The sequence below is a fragment of the Sturnus vulgaris genome, chromosome 2 (assembly GCF_052056855.1).
Source record: "Sturnus vulgaris isolate bStuVul1 chromosome 2, bStuVul1.hap1, whole genome shotgun sequence".
In the NCBI taxonomy this organism is placed as follows: domain Eukaryota; kingdom Metazoa; phylum Chordata; class Aves; order Passeriformes; family Sturnidae; genus Sturnus; species Sturnus vulgaris.
The window spans coordinates 30007756-30025012 of record NC_142244.1 but is presented as its reverse complement, the minus strand read 5'-3'; the positions used below and the strand labels follow the sequence as shown (position 1 = coordinate 30025012).

At 35.8% G+C, this 17257-nt stretch overlaps 1 protein-coding gene across 9 annotated transcripts in view; it reads right to left on the bottom strand.

Annotated features, from left to right (window-relative positions):
• The window catches only part of STXBP5L (syntaxin binding protein 5L), a 189081-nt gene that overhangs the window by 48763 nt on the left and 123061 nt on the right, over positions 1–17257 (bottom strand). For all 9 annotated transcript variants that reach the window (XM_088159032.1, XM_088159037.1, XM_088159033.1 and 6 more), the window contains exons 14-18: positions 16602–16642; positions 13132–13349; positions 9789–9961; positions 4906–5031; positions 274–425 (exon numbers count right to left, since the gene is read on the bottom strand). In XM_088159032.1, coding sequence (XP_088015158.1) covers positions 274–425; positions 4906–5031; positions 9789–9961; positions 13132–13349; positions 16602–16642 — 710 coding nt within the window. The remainder of the gene's footprint in view (positions 1–273; positions 426–4905; positions 5032–9788; positions 9962–13131; positions 13350–16601; positions 16643–17257) is intronic.

The window sequence follows — 17257 nt, the reverse complement described above, 5'->3', positions numbered from 1 at the left end:
AAAAAATTTATTGCTCTGCTCATTATGATTTTTTACAAACTCAGCTAAGTAAATTACTTGCTGACCTCCATCCCAAAAAGAAAAAAAACCTCATAAAACATTTAATTTCTGTGAAAGTGCCCGCACCTAGAGAATGTCTAATTTCTTTTGCCAAGTTATAGAAACTCCATTGGCCAGCAAATAGTCATGCATTCCAAAAGCACTAGAAAAAGCCGCAGGCAAAAAAACCAAAGAAACATATCAAGCTCATAGCCAAAATTATTTCTTTCCTACCTGCAGCAAACTGCCTGCTCTTGCGAGGTGAGCGGGGCTGGCGCTGGTATGGATCACTGGATCCATAGAGGTCGAGGGTACCCATGCTCAGCAGGACAGTCTTCTGCATGAAATCCACAACGGCCAAACCATTGCAGTTCCCAAAAGCCACTCTACAAAGAGAAACGTCCCTCAGAAGTGCTAGTAATATGTAACTAAATTATGAAAACAATACTAATTATTGTTATGAACAGTGTACAAACTTTTTCTTCAGGAACTACTCAAGCTCACATTTTTTATTTCTTACAGATTTGTAATCCTGAATTTCAATAACTGTTCTCTGAATTAACTTTCCAGAAAGCAGACTTACAACTTCTACCAACTTTCTGCATCAAACACATTGTAGTAATGTCTAAACGTTGCTTCACTGAACAATATAATTCTAATAATAGTGATACCGAATAAGCTTACAAATCAGGATGTAGATCTTAAATAGTGGTTATGCATTTATATAAAATACAAATATATGTTAAAAATTCATTTAAAGCTAAATGTAAATGACAAATGAAATATATTAGGCTGTCTTGTGGAGATACCGAAATCTGAAAGGCATTTATAAAATTTCCTTCCAACTCTGTCAGCTTATCTACTGCAAAGATTTATGTTAAAACAGTCTCTACCCCTCTGAAATGCTTCTGCAAATGCATTTTGATGGTGGCTTGATTTATGGGCAAGATCTCTCTCCTTCTGTATCAGACTGCAATTTTAAATTCCAGACAGAAAGGATTGCAGGTACAGCCAAAAAGAAACTCAAAAACCCAAACCATGTTCAGTCATATTCAGAATCACTTGCTATCAGGTTCTGTCATTTTATGTAAAAAGTGATTAAGATGGTTATTTCAAAACAAAATATTTAAGCACTTACTTCACACTAAAAGTGAGCTGTGCACTCACCTCCACCTGACTCTTCTTAATCTATCTCCAAAATATCTGAAAGGAATTGGTGTGTGGACAAAGAACAGTGCAGAAGAAAAGTAATGAGGTGGAGGGTAAGCAGGGTAGCTTGAAAATTTTCTTCTGTCCTACCTTTTCATACATTGTTTCTATTATTACAAAAGAGGGTTCCATATAGCAAATAAAAGGTTGTATGTAAAGAAAAATGGAATTATTTTTCCATAATTGTCAAACTAACAAATTAAGGCACCATCTGCAAGTGGCTTGAATTCTATTGGTTGTTACTACACCATGTTTACCACTCTAGTGTCAACACTGACTGCAGTACGGGATTTATAGAAATACTACGGATTTTTCCCCATTGACCATTTTTTCCTGTCTCTCAGGGGCCCATCCTGGTACCAGTACAGCTTAATGTCTTTATCAGTGACAGTGAAAATAGAATCGAGGGCACCTTCAGTAAATTTGCAGACAACACCAAGCTGAGATGTGCCTGAGGGACAAGTGTCATCCAGAAGGACCTGGATAAGCTTGAGAAAAGGGTTCATGTGAATGGGGATAATGGTTTTAGACTAAAAGAGGGTTGACTGTATGTGTTCCTAAATCCCTGCATTCTGGGTGGAGGGGAAAAAAAAGGAATAAAAATGACAAGTGTCAATCTCAGATATTAATACTTTGGGGTAAAAAACAGCCATTTGCACTTTGAAAATTATTAACTTGAGATTTATTAATTTTGGAAAACACGAGTCACAAGAAGAGCTAGTGATCATTCACACCCCTGGTCAGTAATTTAACAAAATGTATCATTTCCTGGTCTGTATTTTTCTAAACTCTTCTAATTTCACCAGAAGCATGGATCTAATATTTCTTATACCTGAACAAATTAGTTTAAAATAGAATTCGAAATTGCTCATTAATAACACATCTGAGGATGGGTAAAAAAATTTAGATAGCCATTACAATTAACAAGGCTTAAGATAAATTGCTAACAACCAAGCCCTTATGAAATCAAATACAAAATGAATTTCTCAGTTTTGAGCAATGAACAGAATTAGTTGCTAGGTGATGTTCTATTCTGTTGGTATCTTTTACAGAAATGTCATAAAACCCTTATCAGACATTTCTTGACAATAAATATGCAGATTAGCTGAAAATTGTTACCCCATGAGCCGGTAATAGATTTTCAGTGACTGCTTTCAGTCCAACAGAACCTACTTCAAAACAAATTTATTATTTTTATTTAACCTTGTTTCTCAAGGTAAACCTAGTTCTTCAGCTGTAATTGAAGCATTTTGTAAAATTTTATTTTCTACTTTCATAACATGAAGAAGTTTTTGATGATTAATTTCAACATAAATAAAACAGGTGTTAATACTTTTAATTTGTGGCCTTGGTACTGTTAAAAGTAAACCAAATACATTAAATAAAATTTTGCAGTGTCTGCAGTCTTTCGTCTTTGCTGGGAATAAAGGTTTTTTTACATCTCACTTTATTCCCGTTTCATGGCTGTGGTAAAACAGTTCCAGAAATCATAGGAATTAAAAGAATGCTGGAAACAGACTCTCTATAACACACACCATCTTATGTCTTCAACCTAGTTAAACTGATTAGCATAGGAAGAAAAATTAGGCAATAGATGACCCAAATAACTCTACAATTAGCATGGAAAAAATTGCATGTTCTCAGGCTACATGCTGAAGTGGAATAGGTTTTTCTACATTGTGAAAATAGACAACAGGTAACAATTAAAGTAGTAAACAAAAATTCTGAGGAAAGAAAGGACTGTGCCTTATGATAGGCCTGAGGAAAAAGCTAAGAGAGTGTAAAAGTCTGTCTGGAGTTTCCCTCATATGCCTCACGACCGTTGTGAGGATAGAGGCTACCCTGAGGACCCCCCACCCACTTCTAGACAGGAGTTCTGGCCTGGTCAAGGTGGATGCTGGCCAAGGGACTGTTTGCTGGTGTGCTGTGCTTGCTGTGCTGTCCACAGTACTATGCCTAGAGCTGCTTCTCGGAGCACCACTGCATGTTCTGTCCCAGAGCAGCTCACAATGGCCCACCAATCTCCCCACCTCTTGGCCAGATGCCACTCGCTTTGGAAAAGGACTATAAAACAGTGACCTTCTGGAGAAGCTTTTGAGATATCCCCACAGAAGACACGTCTATTAGCTGGGACCACGAGGATGCCAGAGTCCATTGGCCAGACCACGAAGACAACTGTCTCATCTGTTGGTAGCTATTCCCCATTCCCCCCTTTTTCTCTCTCTCTCTTTACTTTGTTTCCTTTAACTCTCCCTCGATCGCAAAACTGAGTTGTTGGCACTCAATAAAGTGCATTTTGCTTTGAGCAAACTGATTTGTCCCCTGTTGTTGTCTTTTGCACTCCTGAGATCCAAACGAGCCATCACGATTCCCGCCTGTACTAACAGGGGATCGTGACAGAGAGAAGAAGAGAAAAGGGAGTCTGCAGAAAATATGTAAGGAAAAAGATTTTTCTCGGGTAGATTTTGGAGGAAAGTTAAATTTAGGTTATCAGCCTACTTTATTCACACATGCATTCATTTCTGAAACACTCTTGTACTTAGCTTATGGTGTTTTAAAGGAGACTGTCCTGTAAACTACCATTGCTCCTAGCAAATGAAACAATTTTAAGCACTTGATTGAACCAAATCAGTAGTTTAGGAAACCACTGTGACCATTAGAAGAACCACAACCTATCAGAATAGTTTAGAAGTAGGAGAACGGTGTGATTATTCAGATGCTGCCCTGAGGTCTGAGACATGCAAGGGAGCAAATCAGGCAAAACCTAACAATTTGCACAAGTGACAAATGCATAAAGGTATGGTAAAGGAAAAAACTCCTAGAATTCATTAATAGGAAACAATCTAGAAATTCAGTCTGAAAACCTGGAAAAATAGCCCCCAGAAGACAATATTTTTTCAGAAATGTAAAAACTCTGCATTAAACTGCCAAAGTCTCTGAAAAGAGTAACAGTGATTTACTGAAAATCAGCAGGAGTCAGCACCTAACACCCATTACAGCCAATAGTTTTACTGTAGTAACACCTACAGGGAAAACCATTTTAATGTATCAGGGTGACTCAGTAAGGGAAAAAAATAAACTATTTGCAAATAAACTGAACCTGAGGAAACAATTACACACACTCATTTGCATTGTCATCCAGAATACAGCATTTAAATGTTCCTTACTCAGTTCTCAATTTCAGGTCGCCGATTCTTGTGCAAACAGACATTAGCACAGACATAAAAATGCTGCTCTTAGAAGACAATTTCCAACTAAGATATGATGTCATGATAAATGGCATTTAACAGTTAATCACTTCCCGATTTTCCATTAAATGCATTTCACCTTGGTGAACCTTTCAAAATAACTTTGAAAATTACAGATTTAAAATGCAATTAGATCTTAATGGAAAGAATGGAAAGAATTATGCAAAAAGATTCAGTCTCTAAAATAGGATTTGTAAAAATATTGGCAAGAATGGCAGTTCAACATCTCATATTACATTCTCTGTCGGCTCATATAATTTTTCCCCAAGAATCTATTGATGGCTTCTTTTCAATACTTTGCTTTGGCCTTAATTGTCTGTGGATAATTTCAAAGTATAGTTGGAAAACATGATTTAGTGCAATAAAATAAATAAATAAATCAATGCAACCTTAATTCTGAGTTACTTACAGTCCATAAGCAGAGTTTACAGCAAGACTGGTAATCTGTTGTGGAGGCTCACCATCCACCCACACTAACTGGATAACGAGATCTGCCTGGTAGCCAGGAGGCATCCGCACATGTCGAGCCTTAACACTAAGAAGGGGTACAAAATAAGAACAAACAAACAAACATTGGGCCATGAAAAACAACTGCTTTGCATCATTAGGAATTGTCACCTTGAATGGAAAACCTAAAACACTTTCTGTGGGAATACAGCTAGAGAGCAGAACTGTGAGCTCTGCTCAGCTTGTCACAACTGACAGGGATGTGGTAGCCATAGTAGGCTGCAAGCCTTGGCAAGAGTAAGTGGGATTTTGAAGAAGGAATGTAAGAGATAAGAGAGTGCTTGGTATGAAGTGCTTAGTAGACTGTTTTGTGGGGAATCATGCAAATACTGTACATATCTGGTTTGCTTGGAATGAGGCATTGATTAAGCACTGCAACTAGTTGTAACCTAGTTACAATTAAGCAATATAGCCTAGTTACACAAATACTATTGGTGTGCTATTTTTAGCTATAGCTGAAAAGGTATATAAACTCTCCTGTGTGTATCAATAAATGGCTTCATGCTTGCATCAAGCTGGAGACCCCATCTCTTTATTACCACTGTTTTCAGCTTCCTTTTGAGACTTTGAAAAAGAACATTTCTGTGTATTTGGAACTTTTTTTCTGAAGAAAGCATCATAGAAAAATGCAGAGGCAAGAGAAGATGAGAAGATACACCCTTCTGTAGTTGTCCTCACTAGAGCATATTAAAAATGTATGGACTTGACAAATCTATTTGTCCATGTAGTGCAAACAAGTCCTGTTGTATTTCTAGGAGTATAATCACCTAATATGTGAATGAATGGTTCCTACACCAAATCTAACTATTAGAACCTGTTCCTACTGTGTTATGGCGAGTTCAGTGACTTGCAAAGTAAGTAGTGAAGGTGTGCATTTTAAGGGGAAGTGTAAGAGCTGAACACCTCTGTATGACTACTTTATGTGCTTTTTTTGAGTGGTACAACAATGTGGGATATGCTGAAAGAAAACACTACACAATTATAGCAATGCTCTGAGGTGGTCATGTTAGTCATTAGTACATTCACACTGTAGTAGTAATTTACAGGTAAAAACCAACTACTCAGTGCATTTTCACTGTACCTGTTACTGGTGAGAGTGCTTTTATTGCATCCCTTTGCCCACAGCACAGGCATGAAACAGGGCAGTCTACTTTATGAGAAAGCCATTATTCTTCTGTCCTCTAAACGCATTTCCTTAACAGCGGTTTGGCACACTGTTCTATTTCTTTTCCCAGTAGTACTCTTCAGACCTTACATGTGTATTTGTAATCAGGCACTTGGCTTGGATATTGTCATAGGAAAGAGGTGACACTGCAGCTCATCAAGTGCTCAACCCACTACAGTTGGCAATAGCTTTGTATTGTTGTTTTCTATCAATAGCAAACCTCTGCTCAGTTTTGCAATTTCTGACCTGGTATGCTGGCACTAAAGCTTTGCCCTTTTCTTTGTTCATATGATACACATCCATAAGCATTTCTGAAGTGATACTATTCATAACCTTAATGAAGCAAGCCCTGGATTACCCAGGAGTATTTGTGCTGAGAACAAAGGTGTGAACATCTGTGAACTCAAGCTGCTAAGGGAGAGGGATCCTTTGAGACCAGGATAAACTGAAACTACAGACAAGAATTGTATACAGTAAAGATGTATTATTTTCAAAGAAACGTCACAGCAAGCAGAAGCTGAATATTTTTCAAATAATCCTTCAGAGTATCTTTGTGATGGAGCCCTGCAATTTCTAACGTCTTCAGATAAGCCTTTAAGAGGCATAATAGTGGTGGTCTTTCCATCTTATACCCCATTTTCAGCTTTCAGCTCCTGCCCTTAAAGATGTTAGAAAAATATAGAACAGGTAAATGAAATCCAAGAACCAGGACTTAGTCTCGTGCCCTTTCAGTTGAGCTTTCCATCCATATTTTCTAATGGATAACTGATGATGTGGGAGAACACAAGAGGCAAGCATGGTGCTCCAACAAGCATCTGTCAAAGAAATGCATTTATACTTTCCTTCTTCTAAACAAGCTACCTTGAGACTGATAACGGCTGCAGAATTAATTCCAATCTTCTAAAATATGTTTTTAAATGTGGTATTACTTTTACAATATGTTTTTAATGGCATGCTGAAAAATTAGAGAACTTGAAGATACCTTCTAAATTTTCTTTTGCACTGCTGTCACCTGAAGGGAAAAAAGCAAACACCATTCCCTCTAAATATTTTTCATTGCAAATTTGAGGATCTGCTTTGATGAAAATGGGTATTATTTCACAGAGATTTTCTCTAGGCATGAAATAAACTGTAGGTGGTGAAAGACTATAAAAATGGAGTAAAATAATTTCATATTTGGTGATTAAGGTTGTCATTCCCATGTTTCTGTGACATCTTCCTGCTTAATAATCTTTGAGCTATTTGCTTTGTTTCCCTAACCATCCTGCTTGAACAGTAATGCAGATATTCAGTTCTGCAACTTGTTTTGGATGGCTTTTTATTTAAAGTGCTTAAAATAAAAAACTATACAGACTGCAGGAGTATGAGCAGAAAGAATGTAGACATTTCAGTGGTTTACTTGACATGTTCTTGTTATGCTACACTGAATTTCATTGTTGCAAAGTTTTGGTTTTTAGTTTTTTTCACAAGATATTCACAGCTCCTGATCTCTTTGGAGTCACTTGAAGCTACTGTCAAAACCCTCGATTGACCTAATTTTGGGATGATATCAGAAGTCTGGGAACAAAGACTGACATTCTGGGTACAGCTTTATGATAACAGCATTTACATCAGAAGTATTTATCTGCATAATCACAAATCCATTGGTTTCTTACATTATTACAGCCGCCTATTTGACTGCAAAATCTGAAAAAGCAAGAACAATATTTATTCCAAACTGCTGCATACCTCTCTTGGTAACAGTTACTTTTGATTTCAAAAAAAAAGGTGCCAAGTTTTCATTATTCAGTCCCTCCAATTACTTTCTTCCTGGTAGCTATTCACAGACACAAACACATTCAGTCATTCTGACTTCTGGCTAGAAAAAATGATGTACTGTGGAGTGCCATTCATTTGCTGTAACAATGTTGAGAAGCAGCTATGAAAATCATCATAATGAAGCCAATTATGTATGTGTGTAAAATTTTATGTGCATCATTCAAGCTGTGCACTCACCCTCCATGTGCAGGTGGCTGCAGCTTTACATTACTATTGCTCTATTTCAGATTCTGTCCTGCTGCCCACCTGAATGACTTGCATATAAAGTCAACAGCATCACCTTGGTCTTTACTGTTTTTTTTTTCTGTGTTTTCAGCACTACTTTCATTTTATCACTATAATTCTGCTTAGATCAGAAGTTCTTAGACAGACAAGGCCTGTGGACCCAGCGAAGGTATGGGGGGCAAGTGTGGAAATTTGAATGTCTTTCCTGAGAAGGACAATAGCATACATAAGTATACTTCTATCTACATGTAGGAGTGTGCCAACAGTTCTAGTGATATAATTATTCTGACTTTGAAAAATCACTTCTCATTCAAAATAAGATTACTGTTACCTTGTGTAAAATTTGACAAAAATCTATTGGCCAGCTTAATGTGAGATTATTTGAGTTAAGAAAATTTCTAAAAACTAACAAACTGAACCTCTGTGGGTTCATTACAACTTTTCTGCCTCAAATATAAAAAATTCCTCTCTTTCCCAGACAAAATCAAGATTCTCTTAAGCAAAAATCTTAGTCAGTGAAATGATGAAATTACTGCATTCTTCCTGATATCAATGCCATAAATAGATTTCACATTTGGATTTTTAAAATAACTGATCTCTGCCTCTTCTGTTGATTTTCACAGTTCAAATTAATGCTTAAACTGAGGTCTGAAGTTCAACTGCCTGACGGAATGAGGTGGACAAATGAACGGAATGCCAAAAAATACCATTAATTTTACAATTTCACAACTTTGCAATTGCAATATCACAATATTGCTTTTAAATGCTAATGCCATTTTAAGAAGCTAAGCAGCCCAAAGTATCTGCAAAATCAGAAAATGTTCATTTTAACTGCTTTTGAAATAATTGAGGCATTTGAAAGATTTAATAATAATTAGACCAAAATAATAATGAATTCACCAAAATGAGATCAATCGTTGTCAGCAATGCACTCTAATTGCTGGAAAATTACAGTTTATAGTTTTGTACAGAATTCTTGTTTTAAACTATTCAAATCCATAATTATCTGCCTTATTAATAAGAACATATTAATCTACTCCAAATCAGTGACAATGCATTCTAGCAGAAAACAACTTGCTTCTTTCTAAAGATTAAACAAATAAACACTTCCACACAGTGTGACTGTTTCATAGCTGTATATTTTAAAGATTATTTCCTAAGTATGAACACAGTTTCCATGCCTTACACAGCATAAAATGCATACAGTTCTTAAAAAAAAAAAAGTATTATATTAAATAATCAAGGAGAGAAAGCTTTGCACGTGACAGCTTTTATGGAAATTTCTTCATTAACTATCCTCAGAAATTCCTTGAAGATTCATTCCTAGATCACACTGGAAAATGACAGTCAAACCTTTACTGTAACAGTTTATATTCTTCACAATTACTTCTATCTTTTTAAAATCCCTTGTTGATTATTTTGCTTTAATTATTTTGTTTGTTCCGTATTCTGATTTCTTCTCAGTTCGCATCACATACATACAATTAATCTCTTTTTCTCGGGATTTGATGGATTGACTAACAGATATGAATCCTTTATAGAAAGATCTGTATCTTTGAACAATGATATGGACTTACCTAAGACATGGGATACTGTCCTTCATCGTTCCTTCACATGCTACAGTGTTGGTACTGCCTGAAAGGCTCTTTAAAGAAGGAGTCTGAGAAGAGGCATCTGGAAATGGAGGATTTGTTTCTGGTTCAGGAGTAATGATGTCTTCTACTTCGCATTGAAGTCGTACCTCTAATGACTTATATAAACAAAAAGATAAGTCATTTCGTAGGGAAAGCTGCTGAAAGTTGTTACTTTCAAATAAATATTAGTATGTCCTTTTTTTTTTTTTTTAAATAACCCCCATTTATCATTATAGGAAAAGAATACCATCATTTGTTATTTATACAGAGTAACATAAACATCAGATAGGAACTAGAAGGATCACCAACTCTGCCCCCTGATTACTCGTACAAGAGTCTCTCAGACAGGTTTTAGCCAGGATGGATAAACATAATAGTGTGAATAGTATTGTTACATAAGCTTCATTTGTCCATGGGGGCCAGGAAATCAGACATTACAGCACAGAAAGCTCTGTGTTCCTTAGAATGAACATGAGTTTGGTGGATTCTAGAAAGCAAAATTCAAACCAGTTACCTTTTGCTTTCCTTGTAGCCTCTCTAGAAAATGAAAAAGAGGCCAAACCACCCTACAATTCTCTCCACTAATTCAGGAAATATTAACTGAAGGACTCCAGGGAGGAACTGGACAGGACATTCAAATCTAGGTAAGTAAATACTTTCTACCTTCTTCTTTCTACCTCATGAGATGTCCAAGGAAATCTTCATTTTGAAAAGAATAAAAACCAAGGTACAGCCCTCAAAGAGACAAGGTTTGGGGATTACTAGCTGAACAATAATTTCAGTGCTGCTGCCTTGAAAGGAATAGAAGCAATTGCAGAGGTAGACACTTCAAGCTCAGTCTTACTGATCTTTTACTGAGACATCATCTTTACCAGAATGAAGATGAACAAAGTAACTAAATTTCATGAGAATTGGGAGATAAAGGTGAGTAGTACTGAAGCATTATCTGTTTCTCAACCATTGTGCTAAAACACACACAATTTCAGAAATAAGTGATTCTGTTCAACCAGGAGAGAGAGTCTTTTATCAAAACTTCACTTTTGTTTTCTCCTTTGAAAATCCATGGATATTTTGTGCCTGAATCAGTTACAGAAACCTACAGACAACATTTGCCTTCAAAGACTAATGAGTGAAATATTGAGTCAGGACAATCTTATCTGGAAGTAATTGCAACTGACTGAAACAATTTATAATGCTGTCTAATCTTTATGGAGGACTGGAGTAACTGCTGAAGAGTATGTTCTTCTGCTTACCAGTTAGAAGTGCATCACTCTTATTTGAATGTTTTCTGCGTGTATTCCTTTCACTACTAAAATTAATTTTGGTAAGTTCTAGCTATTGTGCATTTGAAGAGAGAAAGAAAAATTCTGGCTAAAAACATGATTGTGAATTTTCCTTATGTTTTTGTCCCTGCTTGGACTGGACCTTAGGAGGGTTATAGAAAAGTTGAACCCATTTATTTTGACACAGAGTAAAGATATTTTTGCGGGTTCTCATCATTAGGCTTATTGATTCCCCTTTCCACATTCAAATCAGTGTAAACATTTTTCCTATGTTTCTTCTCAAGAGCTTTGAAGAGGAGCTTCACTGAGGAAAGACTGCTCACTGAGACAGTGATCTTGTTTAATTAATAGATCCTTTTGAGACAGGATGGAGTGGATTCAGATAAGAAAACAAAAATAACAGCAGCAAATGCTTTTTATATAATTGCATGGCTATGACTCCAAGGGTGGATATGAAGCAGAATTTTTTTCATGCATACTCCTTGCCTCCAGAATCTGATATGAAATGATGCAAATAATACATCTGTTGAGAGAATTCCAGGCACAGCCTATGCGCCTAAAGCATATTCAGCTGCAGACTTCCCTGCTACACGGAGCAACCTTTGAGTAGCCCCCACACTTCCCATTTACCGCAGCAAAACATTACAATACTGACATTAGGGCAGTCAGACCAATGTGGGGGCCTTATAATGCTGGGATTTGTAGATTGAACTCAAGGTAAATTCAGTTTGGCTGATAGGGAAGGGAGACACAAAGTGCTTTGTACCTCAGGCAACAAAGAAATCCTGAGACTGGCCAGCTCAGTCTCAATATAGACAAAACCACATAGCCTAAAGTCAGGTGCAGATGCCAACAAAGAATTCCATACTTTTGATTAAAAAACACTCCCATCATTTAGAGGGAAGACTTCAATGCAAGCAGCAAAAATGCAGAAACAAAAGAGAAGGCCCATTTCAGAGATGCACAAAACCCAGGGGAATTCTGTGACTATACCACCAAGATTACATAATTTAATATTCAGAGAAAAATGCTTATTAATTACACATTAAATCTGAGAAACTGGTAAATTGCACATATTATAACACTTTGGAAAATACTAGTAATGATGCAGTTCAGCCATAAACGTGAAGGACAGAAAAAAAAAGACATTAAATTATAGATAATAAAAGATAAGGTGCACTTGCTGTGGAATGATGTAAGAATACTGAAATGGAGTTATTTTAGCAGCATTATACATGAGCTAGCCAGTAATGTGAAATTACTGTTCATCAGTTTTAAACCTTTCCTGAAATGATACATTCAGACAGCTTAATTATTGCCTGGTGGGGAGGGGAGAAAAGAGTGGCAAAAGAACTACAGGTAATGAACATCCATACAGAATGACACATGGATACAGGCCAAAAATAACACAGGTTTTTGCCACTGTAGAACTTTCTGAAGTGCATTAAAATAGTGTGAAAAGGAAAATAACTATAATCAGGGAAGGTGACAAATAATCTGGCATTTTATATAATTTCCATCTTTAGGGAAACAATGTCAGCATAAGCCAGAAAAAGATCAACTATTTTTGTTTTGTTAAACCCACTGATAATTTTCAGCCTCCTTATGAACAGAAATGAAAGAGATTAAATACTTGAGTTAAAAAGAGCATTGTGCACGCACACAATGTACATTAACTGATAAAAACATACAGCAGACTGTAATTTTAGACCAGGTAAATGCAACAGAGATTACTGTATCATAAAGTCTTAAAAGCAAACCATATCTGAAAGCTGCACTGTATGTTATTACTATAGCAAAAAGGAAGTGGAGAGTAAGTTCCCAAACCCTTAGATTTTTATCAGTAACTCAAGTAGAATCAAGATTTCCCTGGAAAGGTTTAAAATGGAATGTCCCTAAACCTGTATTTATACTGCTTGCTATTTTCATTTGAGCACACATGAAGCAAGGCAATTTGATTTATAAATTATATTCTCTTATAAGAGAGTGAAATGAGTACTTACTGCAATTTCAGTATTTACTTCATGTTTGCTGAACCTGAAAACAATCACATATGCAGAAACTCCTGCCACACAGAAAATTCGACTTTCAGGACACCAGTATATCATCTGAACAGCAAAAGGATCTTCTTCCACAATCTCAGCTGTTGTCTTTCCTTCTCCCACTTTTTGTTTTTCAAAGACCTTTGATGTTTTTAGTTTGTACAACATCTGTAGAGTAACTGGAATATATTAAAACATATAAAAATACAAATATGAAGCAAATCAGTTATAAAATTCCTCAGTTCCCACTTTCTTCTCAGTTGTGGCATAACAAGGAATCTTAGGAAAGCCGAAGAGGAGGAGTTGTGTATTATACAATTGTCCAAACCAGGACAACAATACAGATACTATTCTGGTACACATTACTATTAGGACACGTATTTAATACTTCTCAAAAGGGTATTTGTCTGTGAAATACTTATTAGTACTTTCTGGTGAAGGGTGTCAAAAGTGTAAATCATTGTATCCATAATTAGGCTTATAATCAGTGCTATAGAGAGGCTCTTATGATATTGATACTTTCCTAAAGAGAAGTGAAACTATTCCATTTGTCTGAGTTTATGGTCTTGATAGAATGTAAAGAGTGTATGGCAATTCAAGAGAAAACATTAGGAAAGCATGTTGGTAGCCTGGTTAACACAAAGTTCTTCTCAATTAAAGGGAGTTAAAAAATGTTTTGAATTTATTGACCAATAAGTAGACAATTATTTATACCTGTATATAAAATCCTAATATCCAGAAGCTTTTGTCAAGATTAGAACTCCACTAAAGTGAATTCTAGAGGTAAAGGAGGGGTGACAATTCACCCCATTTTGTTTTACATTCTTCCCTGTTTTTACTACTTTTACCTTGGCTTCTCAGTGGCATTAATCAGTAACTGGATAAGGTCAGACAGAGTCAGTCAGGCCCAATATTTCTAAAGGTGTGCATATCCACAAAGGCAAAGCTGCTGCCTATGTCAGTGTAACTGTGGTAGCTCAGACTGGACAGCTTGTGTAACAAGAGCAACAGGAAGATGAAAGGACAATGTTTTAGTTATGTAACCAGATGATGAATACAGCAAAAACACATTTTTGTTTGGCAGTGCAGATATACTCTAGGAGGTTTAGCATATAAAATTTTTAATGTTTTAAAAAATTTTAGCGCATAAAACATTTCTGGATTTTCACAAACTACAGCAAGTGCTTCTGCAATAAATGCATAATTCTTCCTGCCCTCCATGGCAAAAAAAGAAGTTTCAGGTTGCTCTTAGTGCCAGTAGCAAATCTAAAGTGGCACTTCAAATCAGGCATAATGGGTCCATACACATTATGACTGGAAGAATTATAGAATCATAGGGTACAGAGTACAAGACAAGACTCTCTATGCTGCTCTGAGCTACTGGGTACCACCTGCACAAGTAAATAAAAAAATATTTTTTCAAGCAATATCTTTTGAATAAAGATACATTTAGAAAACAGCTCCAGTGGCCTAGCAAGTCCTTGTCTCTCACAGATGTGTGCTTTCAGACACAAGATTACACAATTAAAATATGTCTAAAAGTATTTTGTGTCTTCAAATACCGGTAGGATATTATGTTTGCTAGGGAATATCAGATGAGCTTTGAACTCCATTAAAAAGGGGTTAATGCCTTGCAAATAAAATAAATAATAAAATTTTGTAATAATAAAAACCTTGTAAATAAAGAGTACCAAGTATGGTACAAGTAACACAGTACATGCCCTGAAAAGCAGGACTAGGACCAGGACATCGGAGATGCACTGAAAATACTAGTACTGTTGAAGAGGCTGTGAATATTCTTGATCATCTAAGCTTTTAATGTTAAGAAAAATTCCTACTGCAGCATGTATATATTGATTAGGTTATGCTTATATTCTCTGTGAGCGGTATTTTTCTTTCCCCACTTCTGCCAGAGTTACAGAAGCAATAATTAGCACACTGCCTCCTGTGCAGTATATAGACTAAATGCCTTGGGGTCTTCCAACAGCCTGTATTGTTTCACCCTACCTTTAGAGCCTGTATTTGCATTTTCTTGTTAAAAAATGAAATATTCACAAGACAAAGTCTAATGTCTCACCATACTTCTCTAAATAAAACTAATTATCCTACTTTTGTTCATATTAAAGCTCTCAAAAACTTCTGGTTTTGCAGATAAACTGCTGACCTCATTTGATGATTGGTGTTCACCATTACTTGAAGACAGTGGAAAATGTAAATTCTGAGCAGCATATTTCTGTTTTACCACAATTTCCAAACAGGCAAATTACATAATAAAGAACCAACCCATGACCATGTTCAGTTGGTATGCCTATTTAACACATGAAATATATTTTGTGAAATGAGGCTTTGGAAATCCTCATTTTCTACTTGTCCATACTGAGTGAAAATATTTGGTATTAAGCAAAACGTCAAGTACCTGACAAAGTCATCAGGTGACATTAAAAACTTGTCAACATTCCCCATAATTGGCTGGAAATGGTAGCAATATTAATCATTTCACTTCTGTGGCACCACATGGAACTAGCAGGTATTTTAAGTATCTCTTATTCCATGATATCACAGACTGGTTATTAGGATCATATTAAATCTCTCTATGCCTAACATTTCATCCAGAATCTTCTTTCACATTCTCTTTTCTTTAACACACTAATACCTCATAAAAGAGAGATATTACCCAGACATCCCTGTACTACCAAAGAGACAAGAATAAAAGGCAATTCTACAGGAGCCCTAGTGAAGCACCATCAATTATTTGAAGCAGAATATTTTAAATTTCCATCACAAAGTACATGTATTTTAATAAATATATTTTACTAATGAATACCATATGTATTTCCTGTAGGGGAAAATGCTGATTGCTGATATGTGCAGTTATAGCTGGATTATATGGAACAAGTATTTTCTGAAGCTTTTTCCTACTAGGATGAATGGAAATGCTTCCCAATTATTTCCTGGGATTTGAAGCTGGACAAAAAAGATTTGGGTCTTTTCTACCCTCACCAGATTAAATATGTTTTGAAATATATGAATGTATTTTAATATTTTATTTTTACTTAGCCATAAAGAAGACTTGGTTGTACTCAGTATAGAAGTGACATGACAACTGGAACTAAATGTTAGCTCTGACTGAGCCTTCTCCTCTATATACACAAGCAGAATGTGCCCTAGGGATTTTTTACCAACACTTCATCCTTCATAGATTTTGGTATATTGGACCTTGAGTTATTATTCCTCGCCCTTTTCTGCCTAATATATCTCATTAGCAGCATTTTTTCTCTTAGCTTAATAAACATATTCCTAATTTCATCCCTTCGTCCTAATTATATCAGCCCAGCTATTACTACTCACCCTGTTAAATATCCTGTTTTATATATAAATGTGTGTTTGTGTGATTTTTCATCATTATGTAAAAGTGAAATTTAGAAACTTACTGGCAGAAGCATCCCAAAATTTTACTGATCCATCTGCATGGCTTAAAAAAATATAAAAATTAAATGTGTTAAAACATGATGCAATTCTAAAACATCATCTACTTTGAGTGGCTAATAAATATAAGCAGAAAAAATCATTTTGTTTATGTAACTCTCTATAACTTACTGGCAATATATTAAAGACATACATATTAACTACTAGAAAATATTTGTTATTTAGTTTAATTTGATTAACAAGATATTTTTATGCATTTCCTGCAGAGAACTAAGCCCCCAATGAATTTTAAGATTGCAGCAAGAAGAAATTACTTCCCATACTAATAACGAGTTTAAGTTACAGCACTTTTGGCTTTGCAGTGGGCCAGCATCAAACCTATGCACTCTAAAAATGCCATGTCCAATGAACTTTGAAAGGACAGAAGGTAACTTCACTTTGCTTGATATTTCACAACTGTGTTCTTTTCAATAACATAAAATCCCTGAATCAAAGCTGGAAAAAGGAGACACTTCGGTTTACAATGAGAATGATCCCTTCATCACCTTCCCCTACCATTGCATACATCACAACGTTATTTTTAAATTGTTAATGTTATTGTTAGTATCCTTGATAGTAAAAATTAATCAGATACATGACTGAGACCAGAGAAAACTCATTG